The following is a 21,511-nucleotide window of genomic DNA, read 5'->3' as shown; positions in this document are numbered from 1 at the left end:
TGTTTTCGCCGTTCATATTTTTCTTTTAAATAAGAGATCATATTTTTTTGGACCATTTGTTTTCTCTTTTTTAGCTTCTTTTGGTAGCTTTCGCAAAATTGTGGGGTCAAAATTAGTTACGTTTTCTATGTTTCCATTTTCTGCTTTTTCTTTTTTCGTCTTTCCAAATGGTTTCGCTCAAATTTATTATTCTTTCTATCTTTCTGATCTTTCCAAATCCTTCCAACTTTTCTAAACCTCTTTTTTGTTCTCCTATCATCTCCAACATGCATGGTTTAACAGTTGGCCGTCACTATAACACAATTGAGCTTTTGTCACAGTTTTGAATTTGTGACAGTCCTGAAACTGTCACAAAAAATAAAATTTTCTATGACGGTTGCAGGCAACCATCCCTAAAGGTAGACGATAAATCGTTTTACATTCAAACGATAATATTATTTCGTTCAAACGTAAGCCAGACAATGTCGTTTTAGAATGATTACATTCGAATGTATAAAATGTTACATTTGAACAGTTCATATGCGTTCGAACGTTAAGCCCACTTACGTGCAACATGCTAGTTATTTGTTTAAACGTTCGAACGATAGTCATTAAAGTTTGAACGTGAACTGTTTTAAAGTGAAAAATCCAATTTCAAATTAAAAAAGATTGAGAATTCAAATACAAAAACACTAGATATATTAAATAATATTGTTCATTACATAAAGTATAGAAAAAGAAATATATTAAAATATAACTACAAAATATGATAAAAGTTTAAAACACTCAGAACGTGTTGTTTACAAATGTATGAAACTCCTCAATCAATATGTTGACCTTTTCGTTTAGGATATCTAAATGATGGCCAACCTTAGTGACACTCTATTGTACATGCGCGATCTATAGGTCGATGTGCGCAGTAATATATGAGACCATCGCATTAACCCAAGCAGGCCGCATCAAGCCAAGATGGGTGCGCATCCCCTACATATATACCCATTGGCTGCTAACTAGTACTCCCACTATGGGGAGCAACACGGGGCTCAGACTGGGTTCGAGGAATAAGATATGGGATAGGCTGACACTCACGTTGAGTACGCCCCCTTCCTTGTCCAATGCTCCGACGGTCATGTGTGGTCATGTCGAGGGGGCTCATCTGCTCAGTCAACCACTCTTCCGCCGAGGGTGAGACTCTCTAATTCATATAGGAGATTGGCAGTAGAGATGATGTTTGCCTCGTAACGGATCCTCTCAAACATCTGTAGTGGCAAGTCAATGGCCTCTCCCTATGCCACTCGTATGAGGAACTGTGTGCGAGTCCAACTAAATGTAGCCTTATGTGCCACATGATCCACATTTGTTGCAACTATAAGATGCAACATGCGAAAGAATGGTGGCAACAACGTCTGGGAGAACATATTTAAGTCTACGTTCGAACGTTTTGACTAACAAAAGCCAAAAGGTCTTACATTCGAACGTTGGTTCATACAGTTCGAACGTATAACAAATGTTCAAACTAGATAATGGTTACGTTAGAACGGCCATGAAAACTTTACATTTGAATGTTTTATATTACAATGTTCGAATGTAAAAAGTACATTCAACGTATTATAACATACGTTCAGAGTACATAATAAGTTTGATCGTTACATGTGGGACGTTCGAACGTTACGACCTAGAAATGGCTGAGTCAACTCAGCCATTGCCAATTTTCTCAAATACAATGTTAATCTTGTAATGGCCACCGTATAAATGAAGCATACACTGAGTATAAACTATCTACAGTGGCAATTTGGCCATTGGCCACTCATGGTGGTCGAAAATGAAGAATTAAGGAAGCATTAATTTCAATCTGCCAGTCCGTATTTTGAAATTGTTTAACAATTAAGGAAGCATTAATTTCAATCGTATTCTGTTAACAAACTATCTAATGAATAAATTCATTTGAATTTTGAAGTATTTGTGAAACCTATAGAGAATGAAGAAAAAGTGGATCGGAGCACTTCAACAAAAGGGCCAATATTCCAAAGTAGTGGTGCTCATGAGGGAAAGGTTAGGTAGGATCATAGACCTACGTACTGCATGTGGAGGAAGTCATGGTCTTCCTATCTGCAATTTCCCACTTTTAGTGCAATATTTTATCTCAGATCTTCATGTTGGGGCCGGGAAATCTTTTCCTTTTCCAAAGTTATAAACATGATTTCCGTTGTTCCTACTTTTGCCTTTGGGCCGTAAGGCATCATCTTTTACAACGACATGAACTATATCTCTTCATGCATCCTACTCAGCATGGGGCAGGAAGAGAGATTCTTAGTAATTGATAGAGATTTTATTATTATTATTTTTTTCCCGTTGGATCTGTGATTACATGTATATTTAGGCCTACTTGAACTCTTAAAAACCATAAAAGTGCTAGTGGGAGACTTGTAAAAGAAAAGAAAGACTTTTGTTACGAGTCATTCCATGATTGAGCTCTTAAATTATTGTTGTACGTGAGAATCTTTAATGGTATTCATTTTTTTGTCCACTTTTATCTTTAGATAAGATATTTAATTTTGTCTGATCATTTGCTTGGCCACTTAACGGTATGCATGGGATCGATCAAACTTATTTGCGCGCGTTAATTTATTCCACCTGTACGTGATTCCTTTTCCCTGTTTTCGTTTTTTTTTTTTTCCACACCAGAAATATTTGTTTCGCATATTTTAAATATACTGGAAGTTTTATACTTTTTACTCTACTTTATTAATACTGATACATTGTATTTGAAACCATTAAAAAAAAAAAAAACAAAACAAACAAACAAATTACAAACTAATTAGAATGTAAATATCTTGCTATGATCATTTGACCGTACGTCATATTGTACAACTTACATTTTTTGTATAATTAATCTCAACGGTTGAAATTTGATATGAGTATCTATGTGTCCGTCTTTGATAATTAAAGGCTACCTATATTTTTTCAGTTTTGATAATTTCATACATAAAAGATAAAACATTCCACAATTAATTGGAGTATAAATGTATTGCCTCTCTTCACCTTAAAAGGAAGGTTTTGCTATACATAAGCTGGTGTACTAGCACATGACTACTTATAGACGTGGGATCCATTATATATAACTTTAGAAAATCAAAACATTAATAATCTGTTATGAATAGATTTTCTAAAAAATATAATTGGTTTAAAATTATCTTTCTGTTACAGTGATTGAGAGAAAGAAAAGAAAAACTTTATAATTATGGTGTATTTTATTAATCTAGGGAATGTTTGAAGTTCTTGCATGCATGTGAGACGTAAGTAGAGCTAGGGAATGATGGCCGGCGAGACAGCTGAGGATTTATTTTTAATAGACACCCTTCCTTAATTAATATTGTTAGTCCAACAAGGACAGCTATATATATCTGATCATCATTTTACGTCTGATCAACATGGGGCATGCAGGAAGATAGATTTTTCCAGTTGTATATCATTGGCTCACTGATTACATGATCTATATGTCCTACGTATAAATGGAACATAAAACTTTTGGAAATCTTAAAAACCATAGATAGTACGTACTGTTAGTGGGAGACTTCTAAGAAAAGAAAAGAAAGACTTCTTTTACGAGTCATTCCATTATTCATGAGGTCTTAAATTGTTGTTGTGGGAATCTTTTGCTTTGCCATGATGCATGATAAACATGATGCATTCATTTTTTTGCTACTTTTTTCTTTGGATAAGATATCTTTTGTCTGACCATTTGCTTGGATAAAAAATAAGGCTTATAAATAGGTTTTCTGAAAAAAATGAAATAGCATTGAAATGATCTGTCTGTTACATGAATCAGTACTACTGAGAGAAAGAAAAATCAATAAAACTTTATAATTAAGGTTTATTTTACAGCTTACTCTAAATTAAAGGAAAACGGATTGTTTGAAGTTCGATCTTGGCATCTGAAACGTACGTACGTAGAGGGAATGAAGTCCGGCGAGGCAGCTGAGGATCTAATTAAGTGGCTAATATTATAATTAAATAGATGCTCAAGAGAGAGATGTGATCATCAGGATCATATAGAGTGGATGCTGTCGTTAATTAAGTTTCCCAATTTAGTGCAAATTAATTGCTTAAATAGGTAATTCCACCTTTTTGGTATTCGCTGCATGGAATATTATACCTAGTACTAAATTAATTTGTAGCCCACAATGATGCATGGGAATATTAGGAATCTTTTGCTTATCCAAAGTTAAAAACATTGCTTTCGTTCATCCTAATTTTCTTTCGAATAAGAGATCATAAAGCTCATGTGGGGTCAAGATAATTTGCGTTTTGCGTTTTTTCTTTTTTCCTTTTACCACATGCATGGTTTCCTTCAAATTTCTACTTCTTTCTATTTATCTTTCTGATCATCTTTCCAAATCCTTTCAACTTTTCTGGACAGTTGGAATTCAGATTTCACTTGAAAAATATCATGAGACCCATAAGTTGTGGCGCCCCCGACCCCATGTAAAGAAACACAAAAATGGAGACGTCGGGATGATGACAACACGGTCACGCATCCCAACGAAAGAGCCAAGTGTGTGTACATGCGACAGTGTACAACAACAACGCAGCAGATAATTAAATCTACTAAGTACCAGAATTTAAATACAATTTAAATATCAGTAAAAGGGTTTAAAAAGTTATACAGTCATCCCAAAATAAAGTTTAACACATGTCCCAAAATATAAATGAGTGATCTCAAAGCACTCCTCGGGCGGAGCCGACTCCTTAGGCTCAACCTCATCTTCATCTGCATCAAAGTCTGCATTACCAAACATGATACCGCAGGTAAGTAAACCCAAACAATCCTCAGGAATAAAATGCATTTAATGCAGCCTATATATATGCATATGAAGAAATATGCATTTTCCTCAAAACATCATTTTCCCCGAAAATGATAATTTTCCAACACACACCAAAATTCCATTTGGCCCAAAAATAATCCGTAAAACATTTTCCCAGAAAATGGTTTACACAAGATCCAACACACGTTATTTTCCCAGAACATAATCTATTTTTAATGTATGCACCATGATCTCCCATATGGGTCATCCGCACACCCTGGCTTCGTAGCGATGCCCACTTCCGCGCCCAACACGTACGTGGGAAAACATCAACTACACAACGAGCGATGCCCAGCTCCGCGCCCAGCGCATACGTAGCCAAGCATCCTCTAGTCCCCGCCAGCAGAAGGACCACGGAGTCGGCACGAATCTCTCGTCCGATCCCATTGTCGCCCAACGACAATCCAGGGGACGTCACTCAGTATATTACACTCCCGAGTGACCAGAGGAGTTCCACCGAGATAATACCACATCTCGGCTTGGGGTTCGTGATACACACGCACCCAATAAATCATTTTACATGAAAACTCAGTTTTCAATAAACACATGAACATGAATGTAATACACGAAAACCCAATTTCCTTTACAAACATGATCATGCATGAAATTATGAAATGCGCATGTACTAACTCTACTCCACAACCATCAATAACCAACCCAATCAATCTAACCAAACGACTTCAATCACCAATCCATCTAACCCAATCAATCTAACCAAACGACTTCAATCACCAATCAATTTTCTAAAGAATCCGGCAAAACCAATCAACAGTTCAAATATAGTGAAATGTGTTAGTGCTAAAATACATTAAATTCACAAGAATTCTTTGGAAAATACTTACAGTGCTATATAACAATTTTCGAAGGATCACGAAGTTGCCAGAAGTGGAAAAACAGCTGCAGGACAGTGTAAAATACATTGTGGCCGTGGGTTACAGATACCCACTTTTCAACGGAGACAAACGAAGACCCAAAAATAGTAGGGTAGGGCCTAGGGAGGTCGATGAAGCTAGTGGTGGTGAAGGTTGGCCATGGGTGACGGCGTAATAGGCGGTAGAAGACCAAAATACCCAAATCAGAAATGGGGTTGGTTGTGCTTCACTGGTGACGGATCGGAGGTGGGGTTGGGTCCAATGGGTTGCCAAGAGGTCGAGAATTAAGTGGTGTGAAGATGGTGGCCAATGGTGGTGCAACGGCGGCGCAGCGGCGGAAAGAATGCCGCGGCTTGGAGAGGCTCGTGGTGGCTAATGGCGGCGTGAATGGAGCTGGAAACGGAGGGGTAGCGTCGCCGGTGTCTGGGGAAGCTAGGGAGCCAGGCGGTGTCGACCACCGCCGGTGCACGGCAGCGGGCTGGGGAGGAGAAGAACGGACGGAGAGAGAGGGAGGGAGTTGGACGCTACGCGCGGGAAAGAAACTAGGGGAGAAGAAAAAGAAAAGAAAGAAGAAAGAGAAAAAGGAAGAAAAAGAAAAGAGGAAAGAAAATGCAGAAAAAGAAATGAGGTTTAATTTTCACATTTTGAGTCATAAAAATGATCCAACGAAAATGATTTTAACACAGCAAGTTAAATAAAATAATTTAAACGTAATGGTAAAGTGAAATTAAAATAATTAAATCCCACAGTAATTAATTAAATATGAAAAGTAATTTAAATGCATAACAATAAATAAATATTAAGAAAGTACATAAAAATTAATTTTGATCAAATTAAAAATCATAAAAATAACTCAATTAAAAATCCAATAATTTTAAAACAAGAGAATAATTTTTGAATAAAATAAAAATAATCTCACTAGAAATTCAACTAATTTTAAAATAAGAGAATAAATTTTTGAATCCATAAAAATAATTTCTTCACTAAAAATATACTAAAATATGAGGTGTTACATAAGTATTTTATAATAAATATACTCATGGAAAGCTTATATTTTGTAACTAGTTTTGATATAATTAATATACCTGGATGTCACATCGTGCATGTATGCCTAATGTTTTTCTTAATATTCCAGCTGGACATCACATATATTCGTGGTTAGCTGGACATCACATGTCACGGCTTTATTTCTATGCTTGTGTTTAGCACTTGGCTAGCTGTACTTTGCACTGAAGAAACGAAAAACTATCAACAGAATGGAGGTTTGATTTTACAACAACGTCGACTTAGCCAACAAGAAGGATCCAAAGGCTCTTTACTTTTACCTACTTTTGAAAATATATAGACTCATGATATTCATTCGTTTTTCGCTTGAATTAATAATTATTTATTTTTAATAGACACCATTCCTTAATTAATATTGTTAGTCCAACATGGACAGCTATATGTCTGATAATCATCTTATGTCTGATAAACATGTATGTAATTATGTGAAAGTTCAGTTTTTATTTACAAACATGAATATGCATGCAATTATGCAATGATAAATGACACGACATAAGTGTTCACAACCAACAAATCTTAGCAAAAATACATTTAAATTTCAAAAGTTCTTTGGAAATATACTTACAGTGCTTTAATATAATTTTCGAAGCATCACGGAGGTGCTAGAAGTGGCGGCACAGTAATGCAACAGTGCAAAATGGACAAGGGCCGTGGGTCTCAAAAATCCAACTTTTGAATGGGAACAAACTAAGACCTAAGATGGCTAGGGAAGGGCTTCAGGGTTTTGGTGAAACTACTGGTGGTAATGGTTGGCCGTGGGTGTCGGCGTGGGTGGCAGTTGAAAGCCAAAACACCCAAATCGAAAAATGAGCTAGAGGAGTTTCAACGGTGGCAAATCTGAGCTGAGGTTGGGTGGTTTAGGTAGATGAAGGGCCGATGGTGGTGTGATGAAAAGATGGTGGCCAATGTTGGCACGACAGCGGCACTGGAACGAAAGATGGCTGAGGCTTGAAGCCGTGTGTGGAGGCTAACAGCGACAAAAGAGGAGCTGAAAATATAGGGGGATGGTTGTCTGCCGAAGGGGAAGAAAATGTGAGGGGCGGTGGAGGCCACAGACGGTGTATGGCGGCGCACTAGTTGAAAGAAGAAACGGACGGGGATAGGGGAGGGGAGCTTCGCGCACGTGGGAGGAGAAAGATGCAGTGGAAAAGAGAAAAAGGAAAATAAGGAAAAAGAGGAGGAGAACCAAAAAGGAAAAAAAGAAAAAGTGAGGAAAATAAATGAGATTCAATCCTCACAATTTGGGTCACAAAATTGATTTAATAAAAAGAATTTCAAAACAGTAAGTTGAATATAATAATTTAAACGCAATGAATAGTTAAAATAAAATAATAATAAAAATCCAACAACCATAATTTTAAAAGTCAAACATTAAACTGATTTAAAATAAAGAGCAATTTAAATGCAAAACAATAATTAATATTAAGAAAGCATATCAAAATTAATTTCACAACTTAAAAATCATAAAAATAAACCAACGAGAAATTTGATAAATTTAAAACAAGAAAAATAATATTTAAATTAATTAAAATAATTATTTAATTAAAATATACTAAAATACGGGATATCACAATGAAAACTTTTTCCAAACAAGCCTTTAATTATGACTCTAAGCGTACCACAAGAGGTGCCATTGGGTATATATTAATTCAAGTAATACTAAATACTTTCATGGATTATGAAAGTGCCGCGTACTCATTTTGAAAAAAATGAGTAATTATAGGACCCACATAAAAAATATTTTTTAATTATGAAACCAACTTTTAATTTTTTTTTTAAAATTGAGTCCGTGACGCTTGAACTACTCATGACTGTATCTAACATTATTAACATCATGCGTTGAACGATTGCCATAACATCTCCAAAAACCATTGTCTTTAACGCGTAATAATTCTGAATACTCATATTCACTTTTTGTTTGAATAATTTATTTTTAATACACACCCTTCGTTAATTAAATTGTTAGTCCAACAATGACATGAGCTATATCTCTTCATGATCTTACTCAGTATGGGGTAGGAAGAGAGATTGAATTTGAAAGTTGATAAGATGAGATGGGATGGGCCGTCTGGTTAATTATACATATAAGATGAGATAAAATATGAAAATTGAATAAAATATATATTATTAAAATATAATTTTTTAATATAATTCCATGATTGACCTCTTAAATTATTGTTGTATGTGGGAATTTTTAATTTGCTTTGTCAGTCATAAATTAACATGATGGCCTTCATTTGTTTTTACTATAGCATTGGATAAAATATCTTTTGTCTGATCAATTGCTTGAATTTTTGTTTTTTCTTTTGCTACGTTTGCAGATCACCTGTGGGATCAAAATTATTCGTGTTTTCTTCTCTCTTTTCACTTCGGAAAATATTTGTTTTGTACATTTTAAATAGTACCAGAAGTTTTTCACTTTTTCCTTGATAACTTAATTGCATGGATATCTACTTTGTACTAATCCACAATGATGGAATTGAGAAATCTTTTGTTTATCCAAAATTAAAAGCATTGCTTTCGCCGTTCATACTTTTCTTTTGAATAAGAGATTATATTTTGTTGGACCATTAGTTTTCTCTATTTTAGCTTATTTTGCTAGCTTTCGCATGTGTTTCTCATGTGTTTCTCATGTGTTTCTATTTTCTGCTTTTTCTTTTTTCCTTTTTCCAAATGGTTCGCTCAAATTCTTTCTATCTTTCCAAATCCTTCCAACTTTTCTAAACCTCTTTTTTGTTCTTCTAGTGATTTTACACGACGTTGTACTCTAAATTATTAAAAGTGATACATTGTATCGAAACTTACAATGTAAATATTTTGTGAAGATCTGATTGTCAATATTGTACATGTACAACGACTGACCTTTTTTTTTTAATAATTGAATGAGCACAATTTGTCAGATTTTTATAATTACAGTAAATATAAAACATTTGAGATGTAACTTTTACCTTGTTTTCTTTATAAATGACATGTAAATTAATTAATCTTTAGATGTATAGAGTTTTCCTCCACCATAAGAAGATCAAAGTAAATATGATACTGATAGCTTTGGAGCTAGTAGTGGTCGGCCCTACGGCCACTAAGGGGAAATTAAAAAAAAAAAATGTAAATTGGCTGGAGGACACAAGTCTGCCTTGTTTATAAATGGATAATAGGTTGTTTAAAGTTCTTGAAGGACGTAGAGCGAAAGATAAAGAGAGCGTGGCAGCAGAAGGAAGTGGCTGAAAATATTCCGAAGTGGCTAGCTAGGTGCTCAAGAGTGCGAGAGAGGTAAGGATCATAGACCTGCCATATATATATATATGTGTGTGTATAGAGATCAGTTATGATCTTCTCATGCAATTAATTCTCTTTTAGTGCTCGTGTGAAAAAGAATTCGTTTTACTTTCCTTAAAATGAAGGATCAGACATAATCTAAAGTTTAAAATATCTATTTAGAACACTGTCCCTTGTAATCTTTGCCAGGTCTCGTTCTCTGTGTTTTTCCTGAAAATGTTTATGATATGTGCATGTTTATGTAGGAGATCACAATACTGATCATGCAAAGGGTAGAGACCACGTGAATTGATCGATGCTAATTAAAGCCGTATGTCAAAGTCCCGAGACAGAGTAATATGCTCACTAGATCATGACATGACCAGGTTGTTGCTGGAAATTAATCAGCTTAAATCTGAATTGAAGTTTAAGAAGTTTAAGTGTTTTGCTACGAGTGATTCATGAAGCTTAAATCTGCAGGAGCGGAACCAGAAAATCTAATTTTTATATAGTCTATTTTATAAAAACACATTCTAAAACCTAATTTTCATCAAATTTTAAAAATTTTGGGGGGCCTTTAAGCCTTAAGGTAGTTCCGCCCCTGGAAATCTGCCTAGTTATGTATCTTCGCTCTTGAGGATCATAGACCTGCAGCTATACGGAGAGTTATTTTCTCATGCAATTAATTATCTCTTTTAGTGCTCAGAAAAATAATCCGTCTTACTTTTCTGAAAATGAAGGAGACAGATAATCTAAAGTTTAAAATATCATCTATTTAGAACAGTACTGTCCCTTGTAATCTTTGCCAGGTTCCGTTCTCTGTGTTTGATGCTCCACAAGTCTGGCCTATGATATTTGCTTGTTTATGTAGTTAGTCTGCAGCTACCACTGTGCCCGGCCGTTTTTCATTGTTTCTCTCTTCTACAACTCGCACTGCATGTTGTCAACACCATATCTATAATTCTTCAATCTCGAACTGCCATGCATCCTAGTTAATGATACAACTAGGAGAAAGTTTACATATGTTAAATTTGGTGTAGGCTGGTATCATTCTTCTTAAACGTGCAAGATTGTTGGTTATTTTATCTTTTAGGCTTCTCTGCTTTTTTTACTTTTTGGCACGACTCCATACGGCCTGTATTTTTTTCTAATTATTCGACACTGCCAGCAGCACAAGTAAAGATTAATTTTTAAGAAAGCACAGGAATTGAAGGAAAACCATGGCCTTCAATGGCAAGCTTTTGCAACCTCTGCCAGTACTTGGGGTACTGATCGAGTTGATGATTTTAGTAGCATCAGCAGCATCTAAACCCAATTTAAGATGTGACCGTAGATGTGGAAGAGTTGAAATCCCCTACCCATTTGGAACAAGTGAGGGCTGTTACCTTGACTCAACATTTCTCATCACTTGTAACAACACATTCCAACCTCCAAAACCATCTCTAGTCCCTGATATGTTTGTCGAGAACATATCAGTATTGGATGGTGAACTGCGAGTCTCAAACCCCGTAGCCAGTCTTTGTAAAGTCCTCGAGCGCAAGAGCAACAAGAAACGAAAGGCTGAACAAAGCTTTGTAGGGGATCGTTACAACAGATGCATCTCCGATCACCGGCAGCCTATTAGTGTCGACTACAGTGGCAACTCTGCCTTGTTCAAGCTTTCAAATTTTCGCATCTCAAATAAGAGGAACAAGATCACTGCCGTGGGTTGTGGCGTTTATTCGTTTATTCAAGGCTCTGTGGAACAAAAGGGCTTCACTACTGGATGCTTATCACTCTGTAACTTCAATGCCAGCGATGTGGTTAACGGGTCATGCTCTGGTATTGGCTGTTGTCAGACTTCTATCCCGCAAGGAGCGACCGAATTTCATCTAAGTGTTCGGAGCTTGAGCGACAACACGACAACTCTTGCCAATAGTGAATGTGCTTACGGCTTTATAGTGGACGAAAAAGCATACAACTTTTCATCCTCGGATTTCTCAGATTTACTGTATAGAAAGACTGTACCCCTGGTGCTTGATTGGGCAGTTGGGAATGAGACATGCGAAGATGCTAAGAAAAATATGTATAGCTACGCATGTAAGGCAACGCATAGTTATTGTTACAATTCCAACAACGGCCCTGGGTATCGTTGCAATTGCTCCGATGGTTATCAAGGGAACCCATACCTCTCTGTTGGACCTGACAGCTGCCAAGGTAATCTAGTTAAGCCTTATTTTCTCCTTAATTTGGCTCATCAATTTAGTGTACAGATGGTAATTTGAATATATATACATATAATGTGTATAGTAATACTAGATATAATTTGAAGATATGCAAGAATCGCATATTTTTTTTTTTTTTATAAGGAATTAGGCCCACGATTAAAAATCAAATTTTTTCATATGAGTCTCAAAATTATCAATTTCTTTTAAAATTGGAATATGCGAGATTGACTTTACACAGCCTAAGACAACATAAATCACTTCTCATATTATATACATATAAATATATATTTATCTTTATTATTTCTATATATATAATGTCATTGATCTTGTGACGTTTGTGGCTGTCTGCATCGCTGTGTTTCAGATATCGACGAGTGCAATTCGCTTGAGAAACCTTGCGCTGGTAATGCAACATGCAACAACACTGATGGAAATTACACATGTACTTGTCGACATGGGTACGAAGGAGATGGGAGGATGCCACCCGGAATAGGTTGCAGACCTAGAGAAAGCCAATCTAGAATTATTGCTATTGTACTCGGTACGTATGTATTAGAATTAATTTATGAAAGTTTTTAAATCAGAAATTAAGCAAAAAATGAAAATTTCAAAAACTATAGTATCTCAAAATATTTTTGGCACATCGACATGCAGATTTTGTTAGGCTTAATAATTTGTAGCATTTAGAGAACATGTCTCTCTATTAACAATTTTAATATAAATCCTATTAATAATATATATAAATATCCCAACTGCAAGGCGTAATCCTTTTCCTATTTTATTGAGTTAAGCAGGTGCTAGTGCAGGCCTTGGGATGTTATTTCTACTTATTGGTGGATGGGTGTCATACAAAGTGGTAAAGAAAAGGAAAAGTATTGAACGTAGGCAAGAATTCTTTAAACGAAATGGCGGACTATTGTTACAACAACAAATATCTCAAAGTGATATGAATGTTGAGAACACGAAATTATTTAATTCAAAGGACTTGGAGAAAGCCACTGACCATTTTAATGTTAATAGAATACTCGGTCAAGGAGGACAAGGCACTGTTTACAAAGGTATGTTAGACGATGGAAGAATTGTTGCTGTGAAAAAGTCAAAGATAACTGATGAAGGAAAGCTTCAAGAATTCATTAATGAAGTTGTTGTTCTTTCACGAATTAATCATAGGAACATTGTTAAACTACTAGGTTGTTGCTTGGAGACAGAAGTGCCTTTACTAGTGTATGAATTTGTTCCTAATGGAACTCTCTCAAAATATCTAAGTGACCAAAACGAAGAGTTTCCACCAACATGGGATATGCGCTTACGAATTGCCATAGAAATCGCAGGAGCTCTCTATTATTTACACTCAGCAGCTTCATTACCCATTTACCATCGAGACATTAAGTCAACGAACATTCTCTTAGATGATAAGTACAGAGCAAAAGTAGCAGATTTTGGGACTTCAAGATCCGTTGCTATTGATCAAACTCACTTGACTACAGTAGTGCATGGAACTTTTGGATACTTGGATCCTGAATATTTTCAGTCAAGTCAATTTACAGAAAAGAGCGATGTTTATAGTTTTGGTGTTGTCCTTGTTGAGCTTTTAACCGGAGAAAAAGCTATCTCTTTGACAAGGGCACCAGAAGCCAAAAGTTTAGCCACACATTTTATTTACTCGATGGAAGAAAACAATTTGTTTGATATTCTTGATAAACGATTTTTGAAGGAAGCTGTAAAAGAAGAGCTTATTACAGTCGCAAACCTTGCAAAAAGGTGCCTGAACTTGGATGGGAAGAAACGACCAACGATGAAAGAAGTCACAATGGAGTTGGAGGCAGTACAAATATCAAAAAAAGTTTCAAGCCTTGAAATGTGCGAAGGAGATGATAGGCCTACTACAGAGGAGGTGGCAATGATGCTGGATGGACTAAGAGGTAAGGAAAAGCAAACAAGGAAAGAAGCTAATCTCAATACAGAAAAGAGTAAGTATTTGCTTAGTGCATCCACACATGACTCTTTAAGCATTGATGTTGGGGTTGGCTGTTCTTCCATAAGTACCACCGATAGTATGGGAAATCAAGCACTCAAACCAACAAATGATGGCAGATAATCCATTAGTCCTTAAAAGCCTCAATCAGCAAGCATCTTCCTCCAAATCAATGGATGATGGTAGATAATTTCGGTCTCTTTGCACGTAGTGTTTAAGTTTTCTCCACCTAGATCTTTTTGTATGTTCAAAGTTTGCTCTCAAGGTCTGATTTGCATTACTAAGAGCTTTTGTAGGTACGTGTGAGCAAGTCCAGTACTAATGGTCAATTAGGTGTCCGCTTTGAGAGTAGTCCTAATTTCAACACGTATGTTCCAAGTTTTATTTGTGAATTATGGGTAGATTTGTTGTAACTTTGTCTCCTTTATTTTTATAAAACATCTCATCTCATCTAATCTCATCTAATCATTATAATTTTTCTAACTTTCAATACAAAATAAAATAAACAATTCAACTTTTTTAAATCTCAAAATAAAAATAATATTAAAAAATATATTTTAATAATATTTTATTTAACTTTTTAACTTTAATCTCAACTTATCTTATCTTCGAAAACAAACTGTTTGGTGTTGAAAGAAGTTATACTTTCTAGAAAAGTCAATGCTTTGCTGTAGACTTTGGATAAATTCTCGAAGTGGGAATATTCTTCTAATTAAGTTCCTTGAAAGCAAATGACGGACGTCGTACTCCATTAACTAGCAAAAGCCCGGGGATTCTGAATTACTGGTCTATTAATATTTCATCCATATATATCTATCTTTCAAAATTAGCAAGATCAAATATCACTTCGTAAAATTATTTTTAAAAAAATATTTTAATCATAAAAATATTTTATAAAAATAAATTTACAAATTGATATGAGTTTAAATTTAAATTCATATCAATCTATAGATTTATTTTTATAAATAAAATAAAGAGAAAAATGTAATCACGAGTGATATGGAAAAAGTGACGAAAAATCTTGAGGTGAATGGAGTATGCCATAAAGAGTGACAAAAGTTCAGGTAGGTGGCATCGATGCAGAAAGATCAGTGAGGGAGGAGCCTATAAAATAGGTAGGTGGGATCGATGCAGAAACATGCATTAATGTTTTTTTTTTTTTCGAATGGAAATGCTTTTTATTTTGTATTTCGTAATTTTCAAAAGGTACTACTGCATGCACGTAATTTTTGATTATGGTTATTAATCATCACCAATTAGGCACCTGAATTTTGTGATTAGTTCAACAATTAGATAATAATCAGACCTACAAAATTCATATTTTCTAATCTAAGCCAAAGTTTAATTAGATACCAAAAATTTATAATCCAACCACATTAATAAAGTGTTGTTAATATCAGATAGCATCAAAGCTAAAACCAATTAAGACTAATCATATATAGGAGCTAGAGCTAGGGTGGCGAATGAACGAAATTCTTGCGGTTTATAATGATTTTAAGCAGCTTAAAACATAATATTGACTGATTCTTTAGAATATAAAACCATAAATTAGGTGAGGATCATAGCCTATAGACCTATAAACTTGTAGTAATCCTACTTAGTTTTAAATTTTAATACAAGCTTGATTAGAAAACAGGAAAAAAAATAAAAGAAAAAAGAAAGTCCTGCAATAGTGACTTTTTTTTATTTTATATAAGGAGGACGGAACCTCCAGATTTTATTGATAGGCCTCACTTGTGGCGGAGGAAAACCGTGGTTACATGTCTTTCCACTTGTCTAAAAACAACCTTTAACCTAGTCAAAAAAGACCTTTAAGACATAAGTAAACCATATTAGGACTTACGGAAATAAGGGAGGCCAAGCTTGTCTATTTTCAACAGTCCACAAAGACTCCGGGGCAGATCTTCGAAAGAGTTCCAGGTATTTGTATAGCCTACTGAAGTCATCTTTGCCAACCTATCAGCTGGTGCATTCCCCTATCTGAACACGTGGGAAATGCTAATAGTCATTCCCTCCATAGTCTCCTTTAGCTCCTCCCAATAGTCTTCAAGGTACCAGAGACCAATCTCTGATTTCTTCAGCCAGTTAACCAAGATACTGGAATCAAGTTCTACATCTATAAGAGTCAAATCCAAACTTTTTGCTATTTTGAGACCATGAAACACCGCCATAAATTCAGCAAAGGAGCTATTTCCGTGTCCCAGAAAAACCGAAAACGCTCTCACTAAATTCCCAGAAGCGTCACGTATTACTCTCCCTGCCCCTGCAGCACCCGGATTACCTCTACTACTACCATCTAAATTAAGTTTATGGCGACCAACAGGAGGTCGACGCCATCGAACTAGCTTCAGTTGCTTGATTTTTCCAGGTGTCGACGGGATGTTCAATTCCTTGAGGATGCTCTCATCTGGTGGAGACAATGTATTTCCGACCTTGAGTTTTTCACTGATCTTTGCCACCCAGAATTTTATATTCCTCCATACGTGTTCTACAGATTCTACAATCCCTTCCATATGTGCCTTACACCGCCTATTCCACAGTCTCCACGTGATAATGTAGGGTAATAAACCCATTATATTCCCCATTTTGTCTTATTTTTTTGCTCTATTAAACCATCTGGTGACTGTCTCTTGCCATGATCCCCTATCCCTCATTGACATGCCGATCTGCACTGCACATTTCTTCCATATGGCTCTAGCGAAATGCCCTTCAGCTAGGACGTGACTCTGGTCCTCATAAGTCCCATATACACAACAATTGCATTTTGAGACAATGGAAAGACCTACCTTTCTAATGCGATCATCCACACTCATAGCATTATTGAGTGCCTTCCACATAGTAACTGCTATAAATTTTGGAAGACAGGGATGCCATATCCATTCAGCCCAGAGGACTTTGGGCATTTTAAATCGAAACACTTCCCACGCACTCTTAGTCGTAAACTTCCCATCTGAATTAGGCATCCAAATAAGGACATCTGCTCCAGGTTTTTTGGTCCCCAAGGTGCGTGTGATCTCCTCTAGAAAATCGGTCCGAACTAATCGACTCATTTGCTCAAAATCCCAGCTATCCTCCACCAATAACTCCTTCAACCTCAAATTAGAGTTACCGACCGTATGATACTGTTCATGAAGGGCGCCATTCTCCAACCATCTATCATGCCAAAAGAAAGAATCTCCCGATTTTATTTTCCATTTTGCGTGCTTGAAAACTTCCGGAATACATCCAATAACCATTTTCCAAAAGCACATTCCTTTTGATGGCTTGACTAGAGAAAGAGGAGAGTTCTTCACATACTTTGCTTTGAAAAAACCTGACCATAAAGAGTCTTCCATAAGAAGCTTCCACGCGAATTTCATGTGTAAGGATTTTTGTATATCCTCCAGATTGCGCAAACCAATTCCGCCTTCTTTTTCTGGTTGACTCACTGCCTCCCATGCCCTTCAATGCTTTTTCGGTCTGCCTTCTTGTATACCCCAAAAGAAATTGCTAAACAAACTGTTCAGCTTGGTGATAATCGATTTTGGAACCTGTAAAATAGAAAAAAGATGTATAGGAATGCTTCCGAGAACAAACTTCAGTAGGAGAATCCTTGCCCCGCTAGATAATAGATTTGCCTTCCAACCTCCAATTCTATCTCTAATCTTTGACAACATCTCATCGAAGTGAATGGCCTTAAGCCTCCCAGAAATAATAGGTGCCCCCAAATATTTGAAAGGCATGGATCCTTCAGAAAAACTCGTGATACTGAGGCAGACTCTTCGCCTTGGTGGTGTGAATTGCTTAGAAAACATTATTGAGGATTTTTCTCTACTCACTGATTGGCCTGACCACTTTGCATAGGTCTCTAGAGTTGCCGAGATGCTCTTCAAGGATTCCTTTCTCCCATTAGCAAAAATGACAATGTCATCTGCATATAAGAGATGAGAAATAAGAGGTGTACCACGTGTGTGATAGAAAGATCCAATATTACCTTGATCAAAATTATGCTTCAACAGTCTAGACAGAATTTCTTCCACCACAATAAAAAGATAAGAAGAAATTGGATCTCCCTGTCTCAAACCCCGGCCTGCCTTAAAAAAACCCTTTGAAACACCATTCATAACAACTGAGAACCAAGGCGAAGAGATGCAGTTATAGATCAACTCACAAACCATATTTGAAAACCCAAATGCCTTCAAGACATGGATTAAGAACTCCCATTCAATGCTATCATAGGCCTTGGCCATATCAATTTTAAGAATAACGTTTCTCCTCGGATAGGCCTATGCAGGTTGTGAGTCATCTCTTGTGTCAAGCTGATGTTATCGAATATACTCCGGCCAGGAATGAAGGCTCCCTGTTCCAAAGAAATAAATTTGGACAACAATGGGGAGATACGACGAACCATAATTTTACTGCAAATTTTGTAAAACACCGAGCACAGATTGATTGGACGGAATTTTTCAAAGCTCTTGGGGTTAACAATCTTCGGGATGAGAACTAGAGAGGTAGCCGAGAATACTCTGGGTAATGGAGACCCTCGAAAAAAATCCTGAACTGCCTCCACAATATCCACAGAAATGATATCCCAGCAAGATTTATAAAAACTACCTCCAAATCCATCGGGACCAGGGCTACTATCTGATGGAATGGAAAAGGTTGCCTCTTTAATTTCTTGGATCGAAGGGAGCTCGATGAGCTTCTGGTTATCACTAACAGAGACAGCCTGCAAAGAAAAGCACGAGAGATCTGGCAAAGGAGTAGAGCTCTTGGACCTAAAAAAATCTGAAAAATAATCAACCGCCCTGTTGTGCACCTCCTCTGGGCTCTTCAAAACCCTCCCATTATTCAGATTCATCTCCCTCACTACTCTATGTTGCTTGGAGATTAAGGCCTTGAAAAAATCAGCATTAGTTTCACCAGATTGAAGCCATAGTTGTTTGGCTTGTTGTCCAAATCGAATCTCTTCCCTATTGATCCAAGTTTCCAGCTCCACTTTTGTTGCCAATAGGTCAAGTTCCAAATCCTCATTAAACTCCTCTTGCAACTATTCTTCCAAACGCATTGCCCGGTCCTCAAGACTTTTAATATTTTCAGCAGTCATACCAAAAACATTTTTGTTCCAAACTTTCAGATTTTGTTTCAACACATTTAGTTTCCCTGCTAGGCACGCCATACCCTCACCTCCCCTCTGAGTTGCCCAGGAGTCAATAACACATTTTTGGAAGTCTGAGTGAGTCTCCCACATTCTTTGGTATTTGAAACTTAGAAAGCCATATTTAGTATTATCACGCTCCATCCACAATACCATAGGTGAATGGTCTGAAGATATCCGCGATAAATATTTCATATAGGCCTCAGAACGTTGAAGGAGAAAAGGGGAATTAATCATCACCCTATCCAAGCGAACCCAACTCCTCAAAAGACCTTGTTGCCCGTTACACCGTGATAGCATATTACCTTCATGGTTCATCTCCACCAGACCACAATCTTCAATGAAAGAGCTGAACTCTGCCATAGCCACTTCAGATCGTGGCCTTCCCCCTCTTCGTTCCCCATCAGACCGAATAATGTTGAAATCCCCAAGAACCATCCATGGATCAATGCCTGGGTTAAAGTTGCGAAGGTTTTCCCATAGGCCTCTTCTTTCCAACTGTTTGCACTTAGCATAGACAAAGGAGGTAATATATTGGCAGTTATCTTCCTCAATTCTAACGGTCAAAGACTGTGCGAAAGAGTTCAACACTGTGATCTTGACTCCAGTTGCCCATAAAAGCCAAATCTTGCCCCCGCTACTCTCGTTAGATACACTATCCTCCATATGGAGTTTAGATTGTAAACGACTCAATTGACTATCGTTCAAAAAAGGTTCCGCCAGCACAATGATCTTCGCTTTAAACACATAAACTAGCTTTTCTAATCTCCTCTTAGAGGTCCCAAGACCCCTCAGGTTCCAAAATAAAATGGGTTTAGTCATAGGTTCATACGAGCGGGCTTGCTCTTAGCCCTTTTGGAGCTCCTTAGAAGAAACTCCCCTTCCTTCTTGGGTAGACGATCCTGGTCTTCTTTATCAGATAAAGAGTCTGTTTCCTTTTGTAAATGACCCGCATCCAATTCTTCTTCGCCTTTAGAAAATGAAGAAACTAATCCATGGCTAATGCTAAAAACCGAGCCCCCGTCAACTTCTTTCTGGATCATAGGGAAAGTTGTTATTACCTGGTCCTCACTGGGTGAAGAGATGATAGTTGCCAGCTCTGACACACCCATTTCATCCATTCTTTCCGTATTGGTAGGCACCACAAGACCATCATGCCCTTTATCAAGGGTTGAAGCCGAAACCAAGGTCTGTTCTTCCTCAATCTCTTCAATCACACACAAAGTCTCTTGAATAGGAAGGGCAGCAGCTATATGAGAAGTCACTAGCGCTTCCTTTGGGGATATCAATTCCAGATTACCGTCTTTAGGCCCACTGCACTCTAGTTCCAGCGTTTTTGGATTTTCCAATTCCCCTGTTAACACTTCCTCCCCTAAGTCTTGGTTTTCCTGGTCCTCCATAATTTTCCTATGAATATTGGGAACCCATTTTTTTGAGACATTGATCACTTCCAGATTTTTCAGACCACCCTGCTTCTTGCCATCAAACGTACTTTTACAAGTTTTTGCATTATGGCCCTGTATATGACAGTGGGCGCAATAAGCTTGCAGATTTTCATAAATAATTTCCTAGTACCTGGACGAAGGCTGCCTTGGATCGCCTATCCAAAAGCCAGGAATCGGATCAACCGCTGCATCCATCTCTACACAGATCCTTGCTCCATCAGTTCGCGATGCACACCGCGTACTATAGTCTCTTTGAATATATTTTCCAAACGGTAACGCCAAACTTCGCAGAAAGGATTCGTGATATAGGTTAGGTGGCAGGCCAGGGAGGGTCACCCAAACTGGGACCGTGGAAGGCTCGTTTTCCTCAGAGAAATCAGGGTTCTAAGAAAAAATCCTGTAATACTTACCATCTACTTCGTTGTTCTCTTTAGAAAAAGCCTTGAAGAAATCCCCTTCGTTGGAAAACCGAAGGAACACGTTGCGAGCACGTCTCATAGAAGAAACTACTGGTTGCTTGTCTAGACCCCATCTATGCCTAATAAAGGCACGGATCTCATCTAGGGAGGGGCGTTGACGAAGGAATTTCATCACCAAAGAGAAACGGAAACATTGAGCCGATTTTTCAATCTCCTCTCTCGTGAAAATGACACAAGTCAAACCATCGATGAGCTTGGGCGCACGGATCGGCACGACTACTTCTGGCAGTTG

At 37.1% G+C, this 21,511-nt stretch overlaps 3 protein-coding genes across 8 annotated transcripts in view; 2 read left to right on the top strand and 1 right to left on the bottom strand.

Moving 5' to 3' along the window:
* The window catches only part of LOC108990529 (wall-associated receptor kinase 2-like), a 329,567-nt gene that overhangs the window by 126,873 nt on the left and 181,183 nt on the right, over positions 1-21,511 (top strand). The window lies entirely within an intron of this gene.
* On the top strand, positions 9,946-14,610 carry LOC108985225 (wall-associated receptor kinase-like 1). 6 transcript variants are annotated; one of them, XM_035690545.1, is made up of 5 exons: positions 9,946-10,051; positions 10,303-10,422; positions 11,241-12,232; positions 12,608-12,784; positions 13,038-14,610. In XM_035690545.1, the coding sequence occupies exons 3-5, from the start codon at positions 11,257-11,259 to the stop codon at positions 14,339-14,341; spliced, it is 2,457 nt and encodes an 818-aa protein (XP_035546438.1). In that variant the 5' UTR covers positions 9,946-10,051; positions 10,303-10,422; positions 11,241-11,256; the 3' UTR covers positions 14,342-14,610. The 6 variants fall into 6 exon arrangements, with proteins under 6 accessions (XP_035546438.1, XP_018812976.1, XP_035546437.1 ...); XM_018957431.2 differs by having other exon boundaries at positions 11,208-12,232; XM_035690544.1 differs by having other exon boundaries at positions 11,205-12,232.
* On the bottom strand, positions 16,195-16,803 carry LOC108985224. Its single transcript, XM_018957429.1, has one exon. It carries the CDS (start codon positions 16,801-16,803, stop codon positions 16,195-16,197), a length of 609 nt encoding a protein of 202 aa, XP_018812974.1.

This window comes from Juglans regia, chromosome 6 (genome assembly GCF_001411555.2).
Source record: "Juglans regia cultivar Chandler chromosome 6, Walnut 2.0, whole genome shotgun sequence".
In the NCBI taxonomy this organism is placed as follows: Eukaryota; Viridiplantae; Streptophyta; class Magnoliopsida; order Fagales; family Juglandaceae; genus Juglans; species Juglans regia.
This window is presented reverse-complemented; position numbering and strand designations above follow the sequence as displayed.